The 20,462-nt window shown below is 47.5% G+C and overlaps 1 protein-coding gene across 9 annotated transcripts in view; it reads left to right on the forward strand.

Annotated features, from left to right (window-relative positions):
- Nucleotides 1–14,847, forward strand: part of DYSF (dysferlin) — a 105,262-nt gene extending 90,415 nt beyond the window's left edge. For all 9 annotated transcript variants that reach the window (XM_063336829.1, XM_063336835.1, XM_063336831.1 and 6 more), the window contains 5 exons: nt 5,356–5,455; nt 7,132–7,310; nt 8,033–8,142; nt 8,495–8,642; nt 14,556–14,847. In XM_063336829.1, the coding sequence (XP_063192899.1) occupies nt 5,356–5,455; nt 7,132–7,310; nt 8,033–8,142; nt 8,495–8,642; nt 14,556–14,594 (576 nt within the window). In that variant the 3' untranslated portion in view covers nt 14,595–14,847. The remainder of the gene's footprint in view (nt 1–5,355; nt 5,456–7,131; nt 7,311–8,032; nt 8,143–8,494; nt 8,643–14,555) is intronic.
- Nucleotides 14,848–20,462: the final 5,615 nt, after the last annotated feature.

A 20,462-nucleotide genomic window follows, 5' to 3' on the forward strand; every position in this document is an offset into this window, starting at 1 on the left:
ACAAGGAGCTGGTGCCAGCCACAGGGCGTGCAGGGACGTCCCCGTTGCAATTGATTTTGCACGGGGGAGGCTCACACCGTGCAGTGGTGGCTCATAGGGCGATGCTCTAACTCAGCTGAGAGCTTGTGGGCAGCCTGGACTCGGTGTTTTAGTCAGAAAAGGCAAGAGTTTATCCTGGAGTTGAGTGTGTGGCCTCTCCGTTGTTTAATTTTTATTAAAAAAATAGTCAGAGGTGTGAGGCTTCTGCAGCTGGGTCCCTTGTTCTGTTACAGTCGTCACTGAATTTCCAGGGTCTCCGAAGAAATCTCTGTGCTCCGGTTGGTTTTAGTTCGAAATTTTGAGTATCAAACACTGATTTTAGTTAAAAACAATGAATATTTTATTATATTGAAATTTTCATTCCTCTTTGGCATCAGAAAGCTAAAAAAAAGGCTATTGCCTTTTAAATTTGGACTCTGTCCTCTCCTGTTTCCGTTCCTTTATCGTGTCCTTCCCTGTGTCTCTTGGTGACATCAGAAAGCAAAGCAAAACACAAAATGTTCATTTTCTTTCCACGTTTAGCCAAAATGCAACATTTTGAATGGGGGCCAATTCCTTTTTTTTTTTTTTTCAGAGGAAGGCAAGAGTTAGACAAGGAAGTCACATATTATGTATTTTAATGGGATTGCAACAAGCAGATACAACAACACAACAGTCTTCTGTATTAGGACAGGGGCAGCAGTCGTGACCTGGGATGCACTGGCAGCCTCTGTGATATTCAGACAGGAGTCACTGTTGTGAATTTTGCTTTCCAGTGGATGTATGGAGAGGGATGAGCCAAAGCATGGCTGTGCCAAGAACTAAAGGTCCAACAGTGCCATTCACAAACTGGCCAGGACTGGGACCCCAGGGCTTGGAGGTCCCTAAATGGCAGCGGGATGGCCCCATGTCCCTGGAAAAGCCTGCTAAACTCTGCCAGAGGGAAAGCATGGGAGGCTGAGAAAATAGCATTGCAGTGATTCCAGGGACCAAAATAAGAGTACGTGCCCCAAGGCAAATATTATGACAATTTCACATTTATGGTGTGGTGACGCCTGGAGTCTTCCTCCAGGTATTGGCAAGGCTGTGCCCAAATGTGCAGCTGATGCTGTATGCTTGAGATTTTGCTCAGCTGCCATCCTGATCAGGGAAGGATGCAGAAAACCAAAAGCCATGAGGCCTGCGATGGAATTGTCAGAGTCGGCAACAGCAGGGAGATCAAAGAGGTGAGTTAGTCCAGTAAAAGTGCAATAATGAGCACTCTCAGCTGGCTGCTTATTACGAATAGGTGAAATGTCCCAATGGGACGAGGTTCAGAGAAGCAGTTTCTCAACATCTTGAAGGATGGCTCTGTAGGACAGCTTGTCCTGGCTCCTGCAGCTGAAGAGGCTTGTCTTGGCTGAACTCCGAGGGGGGTCTCCTGCGTGACCGGGGCTCCCCAGTTGCTGTGGGATGAGGGACCCGATGCTCTCCCACAAGAACATGCTGAGATGAGCCAGGCTTGCTTGTGCGCGAACATGCTGGGGCCTCCCTGCCTCCCTGAAATATTGAGGTTGCTCCTTACTTTGTATTCCGTAGCACATAAGCAACCCAGAAGAAATGCAGCCCTGTCAACACTTTCCTAGTGATATGAGCTTATTTTTCTCCTGCCTCCCCTGCTGCATTATTCACGACCGTAAAATATTCACCAGCCTCCCCTCTCCCCCTACAATGCAAAACAAACCCCCAAACAATAATTCAAGCCCCCTTCCTTGCAAAAGGCTAGGAAATAAATTTCTTGCCGTGGGTTGTTTTTATAGTGAACTCTCGTAGCTAGATTTAATCATGGAGGCAAATTTCACACTGCCTTGAAATGGACCCGTAAACTTAGCTCAGCATCAAATTCCTCCTTCCCCAGCCTGCCCTTCCAGCTCTGCTCTGCCGTGTCCCCAGCTTCACGGGGCTCAGAGGAGGAAAGCTTCGCCACCAGCCAAACCACATTTACAGTGTTTTTCCACAAGAAAGGCCAAAGCTGTACAGATCGTGCTAGCGTTGTACGAGCTCCGCATTGCCACCCGGAAAGGGTCGAATCCTGCCTGAGTCATCCTTCATTGGGTAGGGAGTCCCTGGCCAGCCTCGGCATTGCTCTCGGGGTAGATGTGGTACTGGGGAGGCAGAGGGATGCAGCGAGCATCCAGTTGGCCAGGGTATGGGTTTTGTTTGCTTTGAGTGTGGGCAAATCCATGGGCATTGCAGTGATAAGGAGAGAAGCACCCAAAATCCTGTACATTTGCCAGCAATTGCATGGTCAGTCCTGGGGAATGCCTATCCAGTTGTGTTTTATTGCATGGGAGATGACCATAAGGCACCACAGCACCCTCTGCCTCTGACCGGGGTCCAAGGTGCTCTCCTCCTGTCCTGGAAGAGCTCAGCCAGCACCGCAGATGGGGAAGGAGCCCATGAAGAGGAGGAGGATTGCTGCAACAGCTCAGAGACTGGAGCAGTAATTTGGATCTTGCAACAGCCTGCTCCTTTTCCTGGTTCCTCCTCTTTCCCTGTCAAGGCACTCATGGGATTGTGTCTTCCAGCAGGCAGTACCTTTGCCAGAGACGACAGCTGCCATCACCGCACCTCCTGTTCAGAGGTTTTAGGTTTAACTCACATTTGACTCCCAGTGGATGGGGTGGTGCAAAGAGAAGGTCCAACGTGTGCTTGCAGAGGTGCTTCAACCCAGGCAGCAGCGCAGCAACGGTCTTGGAGCCTGGACATGTTTGATGAATGGAGATGTGGTGAAATCAGCCTCTGAGCCAGGGACAGTAGTTATGACCAGAGAAGAAAAGGCACCTGTAGGACATGTTTTATCCTCTCCCAAGCTGAGCATAGATGGGTCTGCCTGAATTGCCCCAGCAAGGGGCAATTGGAAGGAGCCCATGGTGTCTTGCTGTGGTGCACACCATGGGAAATGGGTCTGCTTCCATCTCACAGGCCCCAGATGGACCTTTCCAACCCATGGTGAGGTCATCTGGCCACCTTCTTCTTTAGGCATGGGTACATGGTTCCTGGGCGCTTGCTCTTCTGGATGACTAACAACCCTTCTGCAGCTCATGACCATACCAATATATGGGAAAGGGAAGAAACCATAAGCTCGTTCCCTTTTTAGTTTTAATTTAAAATTACTTATTAGCTGGGAAAACGTGCCCCCTCCCCCTTGGATAAACATACATTTTAATACATTGCAATGAACGGAGGGGGAGAGATGGAAGTTTCCATTGACTTTATTTTGTTTTTCTAGATTATAAAATATTTAAAATGCATAAATAAAATGCTCCATTGCAAAAATCTGGCGTATATTTCCAAAGCAAAGCGGGGAATGGAGCTAAATTGAAATATAACCGTCCAGGGTGATCTCTTAAAGTGAAACCAGTTTCAATGGGATTTAAGTGCCCACAGTCTCCCTGCTTGAATATTTATGTTCTTATGGAGTGTGACACATTCTTTCCCCCCCCCCCTTTTTTTTTTAATATTGCACGATATAATGAATCAGAGTCTTGTAGCCACTGCAGTGAATTTATGGTGCTACGTATGTGTCATGAATAATGCTGAAGTTTCCTGGTTTTAATTAAATCTGTTCGTTTATGATATTGCCATGTTGCAAGAGTGCAGCAGGAGGCATTGCCCACAGGGCACACCTCTAAGCCTGTGTCAGTAGACACCGGTCGTGACTCTGCCTCCTCTTTGCAAGTGTTGGTTGGAGCCAGAAATAACAAGACCTGGGCTTTTTGTGCGTCTCTGTCTCTCTCCTTCTGTCCTAACACTTCTCAGTCCTAACTTTCAGGCATCTTGTGGCATCCCAAAAGTGGTATTAGATCCCTGTTGGGAAATGTTACTGGTTGCGACCACATAAATAGCAAATTCTGTGGCATTGGGCACATATCCACCATATATTATAATGATGTGACCGCAAGCTCGTTGTCACAGTAATGCAATTCAAACCCTCCTCCTTAGAGAAGTCTACTTTAAATTTTCCCCTCCACTGGCTTTTTGGGGAGTGTTTGTCTGACGATCCACAAGACAGACCATCTGCCTTTCTGTTGACCTGTAATAACCAGACCACTGCAGTTGCAGACTTCTCATGGGTGAGTGTTTTGTAAATCGCCTCCTCTCCAGAAAGCAGAAATTGCTGCCTTATCCTATTGCTGAGCTTGCATACGGATGCTGTCTCCCGAGCAGTGGCTATTCCTTATTACTGATGGATTGCAGAACTGATGGATGATATCGCCTGCACTGCACACGGTGTAATTTTCATTCCAGGTGCTTTGCAAATAGGCTTCTGGGACTGCTGCAAAACCTTTCAAAAGGTTGTCACAGCAGCTCAAGTGACAGGAAACAGACAAAATATTGCCCATCTAATAGAAATGAGAAGGGCATGTAGACAGTGACAGATCTCACATTATAAGGACTGAAATCAAGTGTTACAGTGCCACTGCTCAACTGGTTGTACCGGAAGGCAGGCTCTGGTTGTCAGGGCTCCGAATCTCTCCGGTCTTGAACTTGGATGTAGTAATAGATATGGCAAGCACACTATTTAGCTTGGCAGCAGCCCAGTGTAATATTACCAGCAGATTTACTGGGATACCATGTCCAACTCTAACATTCACCTGTCCTGAGAATGAAAACCTGGAAGATGTGCAGAAAAGACGAACAAAGTCATTTGAGAACTGAAGAACTCACCACACAGTGATCTGCTATGAAAGCACCAGTCTCTTTCTTTCGATATTCATGTTTAGTAGGTAAACTTGGGAGCCACAGGCTACCTCCAGGTGGTAGAGGTGTTTGCAGGTTGCAAGTTGACCTGACCAGCTGCACACAAACTACTTACAACAGACCAGACAGCAGATCAGAGCAGTGGTGGATCCAGATTTATTCCTATATTTTTCCATTAATTATGAGGAAGGTGAAGTTTGGCATCACTGGCACTCAACACTCATTCTTCTCTTCACCTTGGAGAGTCAACCTCATCTAAATCATGTAAATATGATGCTGTCACTCCAAAAGATCATATTTGCAAGCTCATGGTGCCTGTTTGCTAAAATATTGTCATTAAATTAAGGCACAAATTGATACCAACACAACTTTCAGAAGCATCTTGGGTTTTCCACTGAGCATCCTTGTTCAAGATCTGGCCAGAGCTAGCACTGTCCTGCTGTGGCTCTGGCCTTGCAGAACTGGAGCAGGACACACCAAGAACATTATGTCACAGGACTTCCAACTGCTGTGAGATGAGAGTAGCCAGGCTCTGCCCACTTCTACTAACAAGCCTTTTGTTTTCCCTTTGTTTCTTTTCCGGTGTGATTTTAGGAGCACTTCTGGAGCTTGGACAAGACAGAAAATAAGATTCCACCACAGCTTATCTTCCAGATCTGGGACAATGACAAGTTCTCTTTTGATGACTATTTGGGTAAGTCAGGAGAGTTTTTTGTCTCCATTCCTGCTGATGCAGACAGGAAGGAAAAAATTATTGAATCACTTCAGGATATGAAGAAAGTGCAAAAAGACCAGTTTAAGCCACTGAACAGGATTCAGTGTCAGCATAAGTTCAGGACTGATGATAAGTGGTTTGTATCAGGCAGATTTCCAGTCTCAGCTCACAGCAGCCTGTTCCTGGCCTGACATAATATCGAGAGCATCATCAGATCCAACAGGTCACCACCTTCCAGGAAGGCCCCAATTCTCCATGACTCAGCTGAGTCTGTGCTGAAATGTGCTCGTCAGGGCTAACCGTGTATTTGAGCAGAGGCCACCAGGCAGGATCACTGACTTGCCTTGCCTTACCTGGGATGTTTCGACACGAACACAGCTCAGTCCAACACTTGCCTTTTCCAATGCTAGCCTCATTAATCATCCTCAGAAATCTGGGTTTAGGCCAAGGAAAAAATAAACAAAAACATCTAATAGGAAGGATAGCAGAGCCATGCATCAGATTATCTGTGTAGAAGCTGGAGGCTCCAGCATTGTGGTTTTTTTTTGTTTGGATCTTGTTCTTCCTTTCTTTTTGTCACTAAAAAAAATTCAAACATCAAAAGCTTCACTAAGGAAGTATGTGATCAAGATCCTTTTAAATTCTGTCTTTGATTAATTACATAGGCTGAGTGCCAAAATAACCTCTCCAAGGTGTGTTTTCCCGTTCTGGCTCTGCACTTCACTAGCTCTTGGCTGCCAACATTAATTGTTTTCAAATTCCAACAAATAAAGGTGGTCTTTGGCTTTCGTAAAGCACTTTTCATCAATGGACCTCAGAAGCGTTTCACAACAAATCTGATCTGTGCTGTTATTGTCACTGGTTGCAAGAATCTGTGGCACAGAAGAGCTACAAATACAACCACAGTATTGAATGTGAGTTGTCCATAGCAGTGTAAAAAGCTCCTGTCCCTCAGCTGAGCCACCGGACCAGACCCTGGGTATGTTCTTGGCTGTTCACAACCATAAGGTAAATTAGTGTAGCAATGTAAATTAAATAGAGGCTCTTTCAGCTAACACTTGGAGAGCCGAGCTCAGATTTCCTAAAGGCTAGATAAGTGTGCTAATTACTGGATCACTCTGTCTGAGAAGGAAGCTATCATTTTTATGGGATGTCCTTCGTATTTAGTCTGCTGCAATTACTCACCTGGGTGGGGCAATAAAATGCCTATTATTTGGAGATCTGCAAGCCTCCTGCCCAATGCTCTTATATTGACTGGGCTGTGGGTGTGTACAATTAGAGTTACACCTAAATCTCTTAATCTTCATTAAAAATCTCAGCCTGCCTGGTTGACTTCAGTGCAAATCATCCAATGTTATAGCTGAGTAAGTCAGTGGATATTTTGCATCCTCTTCTAGAAGGACTTCATGCCTCAGGTCTTTTTAAGTTGCTGATGCCAAGTGCTCAATTCCTAGGCAGAGCCACTGGATAAAACTAGCACTGTGCTTGGAAAATAGGGCTACACTTGAACTTTCTCTCCGCCTTGCTGTGTGGGTGTCTGCCCGAGCTCCCTGAGGTCAGGAGTGTGCCACACTGAGTATTTCTTCAGGGAAAAAGTCCATGTTTTAAAGACCCGTTACACTGAGATGTCTTCCCAGTAACATTCCTCCTTGCAGGCTCCATTCAGATGGATCTCAACAGGATGCCCAAACCTGCCAAGACTGCTGAGAAGTGCTCCTTAGAGCTAGTAGATGAGACCTTGTCTTCAAGTCGCTTTGTGTCACTCTTTGAGCAGAAAACTGTCAAGGGATGGTGGCCTTGTGTTGCTGAGAAGGATCAAAAGAAGATCCTGGCGGTAAGGTGGCCTCTTCACATGTTCTCTTTGGGACTCACTGAAAGCATTGAGGAGGGACATGGCTGGGCCAAGTGCATGCAGGATGCCATGGTCAGGGCAAGGAACGCAGTCTTGGGCTGCAAATTTCACAAACTGGACCAGCTTTTCTCAGGGAGACGTCTTTAAGGATTTGTCCAGCATTGTGCTAATGCTTCAGAAGAAATGATTTGTTCCGTGGGATTTTTGCTGTGGTTTTTTGGAACGTGCCACCTAATTTGACTCTGTATCACATCTATTCTTAATGATACTGTATTGTGATAAGTACCAGGGAAAGATTTCAGCCGTCAGACTGATATGTTTAAATGTAAGTGTCTGTGCTCCTATTAAAGTCTTTGACAACTGTTCAATACGGGTAAGGGAGTCCAGGCAATGAATTAAGTCATTCAACAAAAGACCCTCAAGTCAGTTGCCTAAACTTGGGTGTCAATGACATTTGAGGTGTCCTGGGGTATCTGCTGAGAACATTGTAGTGTGCAGGTGAGGGATCTGTATGAAATCCACTGTTACCAGGCTCCTCATGGTCCTTGTTTGTAGTGGTTGGCTTATGCTCAAAGTACTTTTCCTTTCCCCAATCAGTATTTTACATCATACATTCATTTCTCACCTTTCCTCCCTTTTTTTTTGTTTGTTTTTTTTTTTTTTGTTGTTTTGTTTATAAGTTTGTTTTCGTTTAACCCACACAGGGGAAATTGGAAATGACTTTGGAAATTGTGGCAGAACAAGAGCATGAAGAGCGGCCAGCTGGCATGGGTCGGGATGAGCCAAATATGAACCCCAAGCTGGAGGACCCCAAGTAAGAGCATTTTGAATGGAAAAGTAACCATTGGGGCACAGAGTTCTCAAAGAGCAAACTGAAAATCTGTGTTCCCTGTTTGAAGTCTGCTGTCTACAATGGGCTTGCTCCCACATAGGCTCTGTTTCTGAACTGCTGGTGCTCAGACTGTATGAGCTGAGACAATCCAGGATGGCTGGGACGCTGGTCTGGACTGCCAAGGAGGGAATTTGACATAGTCTACCCAGAGGGATGTGGGTTTGCGGGATGAGCAGCCAGATTGTTACAGCAGGGCTTGCTTATTGTGCTGGGGATGCAGGAGGGTGAAGCTACTGTGAAACACAGAAGTGACCTCGACTTTTTTTGTCTCCAGGCGGCCAGAGACCTCCTTCCTGTGGTTTACCTCCCCGTACAAGACCCTAAAGTACATCCTGTGGCGGCGGTACAAGTGGGTGGTTATCCTGGCCATCGTGCTCTTCGTTTTGCTGCTCTTCCTGGGGATCTTCATCTATGCCTTCCCGGTACGATGGGTGCAGGAGAGGACAGGGGGGCTGACCAAGTTCTTAGGTGTTCCGCCAGGTCTCTGTGGCTGACCAAACTCTGTGCTGACAGAGAAGGTCCCAGTGCTGCAAAGTCCCATGCTGGTCCCTGGGGAACAACCTGGTGGACCATGATGGGTCAAAAAGAGAGTCTGTGTTTCTGGCCTCTGCTACAGACTCACTGCAAGGTGCTTACCTCTTTGCGTTTTAATTCATGTCTAATTGATTGTTTTCAAAGAGGTTTGAGGTGTTGCAGGGCTGGCGGGAAAATCTCCGACAAACACGCAGCCTAATTAGCAATGCAGCCATTTTACAGGGCTGAGCAGTGGCAAAAAACCACATTGGTCTGTAATTGTTTAAAGATGCAGGGGAGTTTATAGGCGTTTGGGCAGCCCTGTCTCTCGTTATCAAGGCTTGGAGCACGTTATACCAATGTAATGTCTGAAACGAGGGGGAGGGTTTTCACCTCATAAATCAAGAAAGTGGCTTTTTTTTTTACCTTACTGTCAGTTCCACTGGCAAAACAAAATAAATAAATAATGGAGCCCTGGCCTTCCAGTTTGGCTTGGGATGGGTTTTTGTATCCTCCTCTGTTTCTACAGGACTGGAATAATTCATGCCGGCTCTTGGATGCCATTTCCCCTCCTCTCAGACTGATAAGAAAAATCACCCGCCTCTCTCTTTCCAGCACTTAACAAATTCTGTTTCTTGTATATGACTTTTTTCTTTTTTTAAGAAAAGAACTCATTGGGGTAATTTATAACTTCATGTGAGAGAACGTGGCTGCCTTTTGCAGATGGCTTTGTGTGCTTGCAGTGTGCAACCGAAAAGCGAGGTGTGGAATTTCTCCTTGCCATCATAATCACTTTCAGATGATTTGAAGTCGTGCATGCTTGGTTGTTCCCATCTAGAAAAAAGGGGATGGGATTAGATCATGGCTCTCCCCTTCTCTCTATCCTCATATCCATGGGAAGGACTGGGATACTTCTCCTGCTGGAGAAACAATTCCTGAGGTGCTAAGTAGTATGAAGAAGGAAATAATTGTACAAGTGCAGATTTCTGCTGCATTGCCTCCTCCCTGCCCTGTACTCGGAGCCATTCGTGGAGACTCCCCTTTGTGTCAAGTAGCAGAAACCAAGCCTTTTCGACCAAGAAAAACGCAGTGTTTCCCTGAAGCAGCAAGTGGCTTTGCATTCGTTCCAGTGGTATCATATAAAAACAACATTGAGAGAAGAAAAAATTTGCAAACTATAAATATTGATTTACACCCATTATTACTTGGGATTTTTCCCTGTTCCCTAGCTAAATGTTGTTGTATTTAATTTCATTTGGGTTGTGTCAATTTTTAGTCATATTTTGAAAAAGTAAGGCCATGTTTCATGGAATTTTTCTGTTTTTATGTATTTGGCCAGCTTCCCCTAGATTTTTGAGGTCACTGGTTCTGTATCTACTTGGAGATTTAGTTCCTTTCCCATTTCATCAGGCACTAAATTTGGCAATGGTGCCGGTGATGGTTTGCTATGAAGGATGCCCCTGGCATCCTGACCTTTGGCAGGGCTCACCATTACATCCCTGACTAAATGCATGGAAAAACAATCCCTCCTCACTTCTGTTCTGATTTGCGTGCCAGGAGCACCATCAGGTCCCATTTAAAATAAGGACCTTGCTGCATTTAATGGCGTATATGTAATCTTGCCACGACACGTGCAGTTTTGAGGTCCTATGCTGCAGGTAGAGAGTTTTGTGTGTGTTCTGCCCCTCTTATCCTTGGAAAAGTGGTGGGTGATGGGAGGGAAACCTGAAGGGAATCCCGTTAGGGCACATGGACCACCAGTCTGAGCAGGAAGAGGATAAGGAACAGGGATGCAGGGATGCTAAGTGGTGCATACAGAGGTGAAGTTACTATTTTCCTGCTTCTGTTGCCCTTTTTGCTATGTCCTTTCATGAAGATCACGTCCAGAGCTTTCTGCTCATTGGGACCTCCGCTGGGACCTCCAGGGTCCTTCCAGTCATTGCTTTTCAGCAGCTGGTCCTTGGCTCAGCAGGAGTCTTGGGACCCGCAGCCTGAATGTCCCTGCCTGCAGCCTGAGTGTCCCTGCCTGCAGCCTGAGTGTCCCTGCCTTCGCCTTCATACAGCCTCTCCACCTGAGAGTGTTGTGTACCGTGCACCAGCTGCTGCCAGAGAAGTCTGAGCCCTGGCTCCAACTCTTGTCTTGTTTGTACTCTGCCTGAGGATACCGAAGGCAGATACGTTTTACCTGAGAAATATATATCCAAAATATTCCCTGGGAAACTAACGGTCCTGGGAGCTAAGCTAACTGTGCACAGGTCACCCTCCATCCCATCCCAGACAGACAGGAATCTCACCTGAAAACAAACCCAAGGCATTTTCATCAGCTCTTGGTACAAAAATGGTATTTTTAAAAATTTATTCCCATTGCCCATACAGTGCTGAAAAGCCTCCAACCACAGTCCCAGCTTTGTGGTCAGAGTAGCTGGAGTATAAGAGCAAATATCCCATTTGAAAGCCATGTGCTACCACGCGAAACGGTGAAGAGCTGTCTTGTGGTTCCCAACAGTAGTGTCCAAGTAACAGTGGTTCAGGCTTTCCAGCAAAAATGAAGCAGCTGATGTATTGGTCTTGTTCAGAATACCTATCAAGGGATGCTTTGCACCCCAGGGAAGTATCCTCCCCATTGAGGTGAGAAAGAAAATATTCTGCAAAATATTATAGGCAAATATTCTGCAAAATATATATGCCTTTAGAGTTACTTCAGGGGATCAGAAACCTTTGAAGATGCGGTGCCTTTGTGCTTCCCTCATCCTCAGGACACAGACTATGTGTGATTGACCATGGGCTGGAATAAATGCCCATTCCTCCTCTCAGGTCCTCTTCAAAGCCTCCTTCCCAGGAGAGCTTTGTGCAACCAGCAGTTGTTTTCCAGCCAGAGAACGAGCTGTGGCTGCCCCGGTGGGATGTGGGGTCCCTGGAAGGAGCAGGGGGAGACCTGCAGAAGTGAGGAAGGCTCTGGAAGTGCTTTGGGATGAGGAGGAGTTCATCAGGACCTGTGGGGAGCTGGCAGTACTGCAATACGGGAAATTTAGGCACAAGTCCATAAGAAAATCAGTCATCATTAGCGCAACTGTTTACAGAGCAACTCATTTTAGTGGGTGAGAGGCCATTTCCAACTGAAAAGCTTTTTGGTTTTGGGTGGAAAACTGCATAGTATTGCAAATTTCCATAAAAAAAAGTTGTCTAGTTTTACAAAAATGGGGAAAAATGTTGAAAATCTGATATTCTGAGGTTCTTCATTTTTTTACTTGGGCTCTTCCACCCAGTCTTAGTGTCAGATTACTCGCTGGTTTGCCTTAGCTTTCTTTGCAGAGTGGTTGTCATTATGGTCTGTACAAGCTAGGACTCCGGGAACAGCATTCCCTGGATATTTCCTATATGATTTCCTCAGACAGTCCTTAGATTTAACTTGACATCAGAAGAGTCCTTAAACAGCAGACTAAAGTATAATGAGATCCAGTAGCTGGAGGTTGAAGTTAGAGGAACTATTCCAGTGGAAATAGGATGCTAATTTTTGAGACGAAGGGTAATTAACCGTTGGAAAAACTTGCCAAAGGCTGTGGTAAATTCATCATTGCTCGAGGCGTCCACGTATTGAGACTGAATGTCTTTCTACAAGATATGCTCTGGTTCCACCCCATGCTCCTGTCCAGCAGTGCTCATTTATGGCACGCTGTGGGGCTTTTTGGAAAGGTCCAGTGACTTTGATGGACTTTTCATCTGACATCGCCATAACTGAGAAGAGCTCTGCCTTCTGCTATGGGAACGGTTGAGTGGAAGTCTTGGGCTAGATACAAGGTCAGAAGAAAAGGTTATAAACGTCCAGCCTGGCCTTCTGCATCCGTAACCTGTAGGGAATACTGCGGTGAAGTTATCTCTCCAAAGCAGTGATTATTGTAAAGATTTTAGTGGCTACCACCACAGAAAAATGTAACGCTACTTCCAGCTGGAGCCAGCTCTGCTTTGCAGCACCATGAAAATGTTTACTACCTTTTAAAGCTCTGTTTGTGTTCTGCAAGCCCAGTGTTGCTTCCATTGCCATTAATTCTAATTACAGCTTGCTTTCTGCGCTGATTGATAATCCTGCTTGGCTTTCAACACTTCGTTAATACAAATTCATAGCTGGACAGAAAGCTTGCTACCCTCCAGAATGCAACCAGTCAAATCATAAAAAATAGGAGCATTTTGGAGGATAGACTCTGAAAGACAAATGGATGGATAATTAATTCGAAGGTTATATGTCACTGGAGGCTTTTCTAATGACTTCTGGTAAACTGCCCTAACTTTGTTTGTGTGATTTATGGCATTATTAGAAATCCTCAGTTGGCAAACTGCCTTATAATTTGCTACACGTTGTAATTTATCAAGATGCCTTTGGTCAGACTTTACTTCTGTTGTGTTATTATTTTTTTTTCTTTTCTTTTTTCCCTGTTCCTCCAAAGATCTTGCTGGTAACTAGCATTATGCTTTGTTTCCAAAGTTGTTTTTTTAAAGTGACAAAGTGATAGAACATCCTGTACCAATTAAATTCAATATGCTTGGGAGGGACTTCCAAACTGGCTAGTATGTGGTCGCAGGGGTTTGAATCAGAGCTACTTTAAATATAGCTCTTTCCAAACAACCTAACCATGCATCTTTGTCTGTATTTTCGTTGTGGTCTTGATAAGCAGCATTTACACAGCTTATTCTTTTTCACAGCGCTGTCATCTTCTTTCAAGGAAGGAATTGCACGTATAATAGGCTAAAATACTGTGACACCTCATTTTCCATGGCAGCCCCATACTTCACCACGCAATAACAGGGACAGTATAGATCCCAGAAAACAGGCAGAGGAAGGTCTTGCTTGGGGTGTCTGCTTTTAGGGACGAAAACCACACCAAAGGCCGATGCTGAAACAGATGGCTGAGGCGTTAAGGGATGCAGACAAGGCCGAGGGGAAAAAAAATCAACAATAGGTTTGCCTTTCTTGATTGCCTTTGGCAGATTCTTTGGATCTAGCCCATGGAGCTGCAGGCTAGGTTTGTACTAAGAAACTAAATGAGGATGGGGCAGGGCTGGAGAACCGTCCTCTTGCTGTTCAGAGCGACTGATTGCTGGCATGATCCTGGGTGCAGATTTTGGCCTGTGGAAAGCAGCGCTCTCCAGAAAACGTCAAGGCACAGCTTGGCAGATGCTCGGGGACCGGCGCCAGGGCCCGTTGCCAAAGAGTCCAACCCAACAGCAGATGAGGTCACCAGTTTTGGGGGGACCGTGGGGAGAAGGAGCCATAAGGATGTGAGGTCAAGGCATGGGTAGTGAATACAGCCCTCCAGGTTTGTGGGGGAGCAGCACAAAGAGAGAGCAGAGGGGAAGGGCCACCAGGATCCAGAGGAGAGAAGGAAGCTGGAGCAACTCAGCAAAGAGCTGGACGTGTCTCCTCACCCGCAAGAAAGGCATGTGGGCACTGGGATGGTGCTGGTGGGGAGATGCCAAAATTCTTGCAAGGGTATGAAGAGGGGGAAATTTATCTTAAAAACTTGGCGGAAGGAACAATCGAAGTCCAGGAGTGACTCCTGGTGCTTGTGACCAGTAGCCTCTACTGGAAGAAGACAAGACCCGTTTTCTCATGTGTCTTGGGCTTTCTACCACCCTTGCTAGTAGGGTTGCACTTTTTGCTTGCTTGTCTCTGCAGGCCGGGGCTGGGAGCTTGGCCATCACGCCTGCCCTGAATGCAGCCCCATCTGCAGTTCTGCGCCGTGCCCCCAAAAATGCTTTAAGCTCCGCATACCGTCCTGCTGTACCTGCTTCAAATCAGCCTTTCCCTTGTTTTTCCTTCCCTCTAGAACTATGCTGCTATGAAACTGGTGAAACCTTTCAACTGAAGCTGTGCTGCAAGATGCCAGAAAGGTCTGGTGCCTGCCTGGGGGTTTTGGAAAGAAGTTGCGGCTCTGCACTGGATCACATCAGCAGATGGAGACGGAGAAGGAACAGCCTCTCTCGGGCCCTAGGCTGCTACCAAAATGAACAAATGAAGATACAAATTACCCTGATGCAGTATGCAGAATCCCACCTACAGTACACACCTTGAAGAAGCAAGTAAAAAAAAAAACCTATTCTGAAATATTTCTTACTTTACTTTGTCTGTTGTCTTTTTTTTTTTTTTTTTGATTAAGCTGCTCTGATTTGTAAAGCTTGAATACCCGTGCAAAACCAAAGAAGGTGGGGGAGAAAAGGACCTTTTCATTTATAGTCTGTGAGCATACAAAGATGTTGCAGACCTCAGCAGAGGGGTCACGGGCTGCTGGCATAGGCAGCACGTGCAGGCCAAAATCTCTCAGGTTCTGAGCACACTTTTCTTTGCGCTCTGAACGAGCCTCAGTTTTCCTTTGCTGTGCAATGTGTATTATCTGGTTTCTATATGCCTACTGAAGACGAAATGTGCTGCACAGCCTGAAACCCTGGGCTGATACACTGCCTTGCCAAAGCGAGCGAAAACCAGATACTGGGCCCAGGCAAGAGGCTGAGATGCAAAAACCGGACAGGAGCTGGTGGTAATTGCTAAATCAAAAACCCCACGGAATTTTGTGTTCATGAAGGACTGCACAGTCTGGCTCGTGTTTTTTGGAGCTAGTTTTCCCTCTGAGCTGCTCTTTCACCTCTACAGTCCCACAGGCCTCCCTTCAAAACCCGTGCTGTTGTGGCAGAGAAAGAGGAGTCGGGCTGAGCCCTGCCCCAGGAGCAATCCCAGGAGCAAAGCAGAGCACGTGGGCTTGGCTTTTCTCCTCTCCTACTGCATGCAACCCCTGCAGCCACAGCTCAGCGAAGGTGTTAGTCTTTTCCTCTCTTGTGCTCCCAGACATGCTGAAGCAAAGCGGTGCAGACCAGATGGCAACGTAAGCTGTGAAACTCACTGCTGGTGGGCGCTGATGGGGCGGATAACCCGCACCTTTGGAAGTGGGCTTGTTTGCTTCCTGCTTTGCAAACAAATTATTACGAGACATATTCTGCAGGTCTTGCTCGGCCTCCCACCGAGCAAATGGCAGCTGCGACAGGACTGGGATGGCAGTGTTGGGACATTTCTGCTCTTTTCTATTCCCTCCTCTTGTCCGTCTGTCTCTCCGCTGCTGTAATCGGATGGAGCAGTGTGGACTAAGGGGATTTCTAGTGTTTTGTAGTGCTGGCTGATGTCGTGATGCTAATCAAAACAGCATTAGTCTCAAATTTTCATCCTGTGTCCACTCATCCTGCAAGGAACTATCTCCCAGCACAGGGCCATTGGGCATGGAAGCAAATGCCCCTTTGAGAGACAGCTGTCCTGCTGCTCCGGCACCGCATGGCTTTTGCTACGGTCCCTCTGATGATAAATAGGTCTTTCCCTGCTGCCCTTCAGTGGGATGGGACGTGTCTTCCTCAGTTTCATTTGTCCCCTGGAGCTGTTGCTTCTCAGCATGAGAAGTGAGAGCAAGTAGCAGTGAAAAGTGATCCTGGGGGATCAGAGTTTCTCAGGACAAACTGTGCTAATGTAAGCTCCTGCCCTGCTCCAGCAAGGCACTTAAGCCTGTGCTTAGCAGAAGGCAGGGGAAAAAAAAAGCACACGCCTAATTGCTTTGCTGGATTGGGATGTAATGCCTTGAGCATTAAATCCCTTGTTATTTAGTACTGTAACAGCACCCAGATTGCACAGGGCAGCTCACTGACATGTGTGAAGACGGTGTCTTTGACACGGAGAACATGCAGCTATCAAAACCTGTCCTTGCTGATGAGGTTTGGCCAATCCGGCATGCCGTTCCCAAAAGCTCGAGCGGTGAAGTCGGCTCTGGACTTGTACGCAACAGGGTGGGTGTTTCCTTTTACCAGCACAGTTAAATGCTTCATTTTTGCATTTGTTCAGTTTTTCCCTAGAAGCCTCTCAACCTCATTTGCATCCACACCCCCATTTATTAGCCACTATCAAACTACCAGGTCTTGGTCAAATTTTCCGTAGTGCTTTCTCCCTGAGGATCTGGTGAGCGGAGGACAAATGTTGCTTGTGTTTCCAACTTTCTTAATGAGTTTTGGGTTTTGTATTTTATGCAAATGTTGGTGTGGTTGGTCCTTGCACCTCTTCCACCATGACCCAGCTCTGCTGGGGGGTGTCTGCATACCTTGCTGAGTGCTGGCTTGCCTTGCTCTCCTATCTGTGGCAGGAAATCAGGCCCATTATTTCACTTCCTTGCTTTGGTTTGCAGAGCCTGTGAAATTTCCCATCTTGGCATTATTGCTCTGTGACCCCTCCCTGTTTCAGAAACAAAATCTTGGTGCCAAGATCCCCAGAGAGATGAGTGACCCACGCTTGAGTGCAAAGCGCTGCTTATATCTGGGTGCTCATCACCCATCCTATCACAACAACCACTGTCTATCCCAGCAGAAACAAGCAACTTCACCAAAACACACTTGTGTGTTACCTCCCCAGAGCCTTCACCAGTAATAAACCGCATTTTATTCCCCAGCACGTACCAACAGCTCTTCCTTAACAAACCAGAGCAGGTCATCAGTGATGGGAGAATAGGATCCAGGGCATCCAGCTGCATGGGTTACACCCCCGCATGCAATCCTCCGTGCTCCCAGCCCAGGCTGCAGGGCCAATTTTCATGCCAAGGAGACTCTGTGGGACTGTGGTGGGTAAAAGCAGGTCTGAGCATCTGAAAACACCAATTCAGTCCTGTTTGCATTGCTGCTTGAACAGCCACATCCATCTCTTCCCCTGACTGTGGGCCCTCCGTAGCTTGGCTCTGTCTGTCCACTAAAGCCAGCCAGGAGGTAGGATCTATATAAAGCATTCCCTGTGGCTCCCCGTTATTCAGGGGTTTGACATGGCTGGAAGACATATATATCACCTGTCTATGCCTTATATACAATAATGCAAAATGCACTGTGGTTACAAATGAAATGCTCTGAAACCTTCTGCTTCCTGGTGTGTTTTATTGTGTTGATAGAATTACAGCGCCTTCCCTCTTTGGTGTGGGAATGCCAAAATACAGCTGGAAGGAATAGGACAGGGAAGCGGCGGGTGCTGTGCTCTTATTTTCTCACCTCTCTGCTGCTGTTGCAAAGGGTGCAGTGTCTCACAGAAAGTTTGGAGAAGGGAGGACAGAGGAGGGACTGGGGTTGCAATGCGCCTGGGTAACGCAGCCGCTTGTGCCTCTGCCAGTGGCATTTTCCACCTGAGATGCTGCGCTGCAGAATAGTGGAGCGACCCAGCTGTGACAATGCACACGCTCTCCCGAGCGGTCCCCTGATCCGTGACACCATGCAGGCTTAAGGGGGGATCGCACACCTCGTCCCATGAGCTGTGAGACCGTGTATACTGGCTCAGAAGGCTGATCTGGGATCCGGAGCACCTGATGAGCCAGGAGGAGACATACGCATGTGAGTGGGGTGGGTGAAGGAGCAATGGGAAGCTTGTACTCTCTGTGGCTTTGGGGACCCCAACCTCCAGCATTTTCCTCATGAGTCGCTCACAAAGAGGTTCATTTACAAATCTGAACACCCAAAATATGCCCACTGAAAGCCAGGGGTGGCTGGAAGAAGGGGAGAGGGCGAAAAGATCCCACAGATTTCACCCTCCTGCTGCAGTGGGGAAGGCAGAAAGAATTCACCCCATCTGGCTGCTCCGTGCATGTACGCACATCTCTGCGCAGACGCACATTAGGATGGGCCTGAGCTGCTGGAATGCAATTTTCCAGGTATCTCAGGACTCAGCTGTGGCGGCTCTCGGACCAAGTCAAGGCCCTTCCACTGCTTGTCTCTGCTTCTCTTCCCATTTTTGGACTTTGTTCAAAAATCAGCATGTCCTTTTGGGTCTGGGGCTGTTTCTTCCCTAGAGGGAAGGACTCATCTGGCCAACACAGGCATCATCCAGAGTGACCCAAGGATAAATTCTTTCACACCTTTTGGAACTGTTCAGCATCAACAGGCTGTTGCAAGGAGACACTCGAGGTACGCAGAGAGATTTGCTGTTGAGATTGGGGCTGTTTGTACCTGAATCCCCAAATGACTTTGCATTGCTCCAGAAGGGTGCCCTGCTTTGGCACAGGAGACACACACACGCCCCCCCGCCGCCGCCCCCCCCATTACATCATGCTTTGGATGGCATCTGGGATCTAGGGAGACAGGGCACGGGGGGACCCAAATGGCCTAGACTTCATCTGAGGAAGACACAGGGGTTTGAGTGGGCACTCCGAGCTGGCATCGTCCAAACCCAGTCTGCCCAGCCCCACTGCAGCATTTTCCACCCCACACATCAACGGGAAGTCCCAGAGGGGGCCCAACCGTGTCACCATGCAGAAGGCACGAGAGAGATGATCCTCGCTGGGAGGAGCGGGTGGCAGGAGGTGAGAAGACAGGTCTTCTCTGTATGCCTTCGCCTGCCCGTGCATGGCTGCGTGCAAAAGTTAATTGCAAAACGCTCTGCTGCCTGAACACTTTTGTGATGCCTTTTTTTTTTTTTTTCCCCCTATTTCTTCGGCCTCCAACTTGATGTTGTGTATAATTTAAGGCTGGAGTTATGAAGTGTGTGAGCTCCTTCGGGGATGCCCTGACAACACCCCGTTGTGTTTCACGCTGCCTGGGCTCAGCCCCGTGAGCCGGTGGGCAGCGAGATAAGGAGCTGGAAAGCTGCCACCCCACATAGGGGCTGAACTCCCTTAACCTCCGGCAGGCTTGCTGGCACATTCAGAAAAACCTAGCGAAAGAGCTGAACTGATTTTTCTCTTCAGTAATAACAATTTTGTACTCATTTCCCAGTCTTATTTGCTCAGAAGAGAGAGGTTTCCACCCAGAAAGGTGGCTTGCAACGAAGCGGTTTGAGGGGAGGGAGGTGGTGCAGGGGTGAGGGGGACGAGGGGTGGGAACCAGGTCAAGGCGGTGCCAAAAAAATGCTTTGCAAAGCCGCTTACAGTTGTGTTTGTCGGTTTAACCCCTGCGGATGGGGCCTGCGATCGGTTTTGCTCATTGCCTGCTGACAGGACGGGAACACGCCTGGTGCACGGAGGCCAGAAGAGTTGACCTAATAGGATGATCTGTAGGGGACGCCATTGTGGCCTCCTGGCCCCAAAGCCCATTAATCTTCAAATGGGAAAGTGGAGATAGCTCTGGCCTCGAGTGACACTGCTCATTTCAGTCTTAACTTGAGGGCCAACCCCTTGAAACACTCCCAGACACAGAAGGGTGTTTACTGGTCCTAGAATGTCCTCCCTGGTAGAGGCAAGCACAGAGGGGGTTATGATATTTATAAAGGCTGCTCCATTGGCTCTGGAGCTCCTGGACTGATAGCCGGAACTTTCTATTAGCCTTCTCCATGGATAGCACCGTGCCATCACTGCTGGGACAGCTGCCAGCCCCATCTGTGTGGCTGCAGTCTGTCTCCATCCCAGACAAGCCAAACACCGTGCACCTGGGGAATGATCGGTGGTGATCTGTGCATCGCGCCTTCTGGGCTCTGCTCTGCACCGAGTGAGGATGGAGACACCCAGGCAATGGGGCGTGAAACTACTGTGTCTTTGTCTGCTGCCCATCAGCTTCCAGAAGTAAAATGAGCTTTTTCTGCCCCGTCTGCTTTTCTCATTCACATCCCAGCCTCCTCAGACAACCAATGCTTTAAACACACTTTGCAGCAAAGCAGGCTCAGTGCTGTGAAACTTCCTTTTACCTTTCAGTGCAACTTGGTCTCTGCTCTGGCCTTTGGGCTGACTCCAGGGAGACCCCTGGGC

The sequence above is a fragment of the Chroicocephalus ridibundus genome, chromosome 5 (genome assembly GCF_963924245.1).
Source record: "Chroicocephalus ridibundus chromosome 5, bChrRid1.1, whole genome shotgun sequence".
NCBI classification, from domain to species: domain Eukaryota; kingdom Metazoa; phylum Chordata; class Aves; order Charadriiformes; family Laridae; genus Chroicocephalus; species Chroicocephalus ridibundus.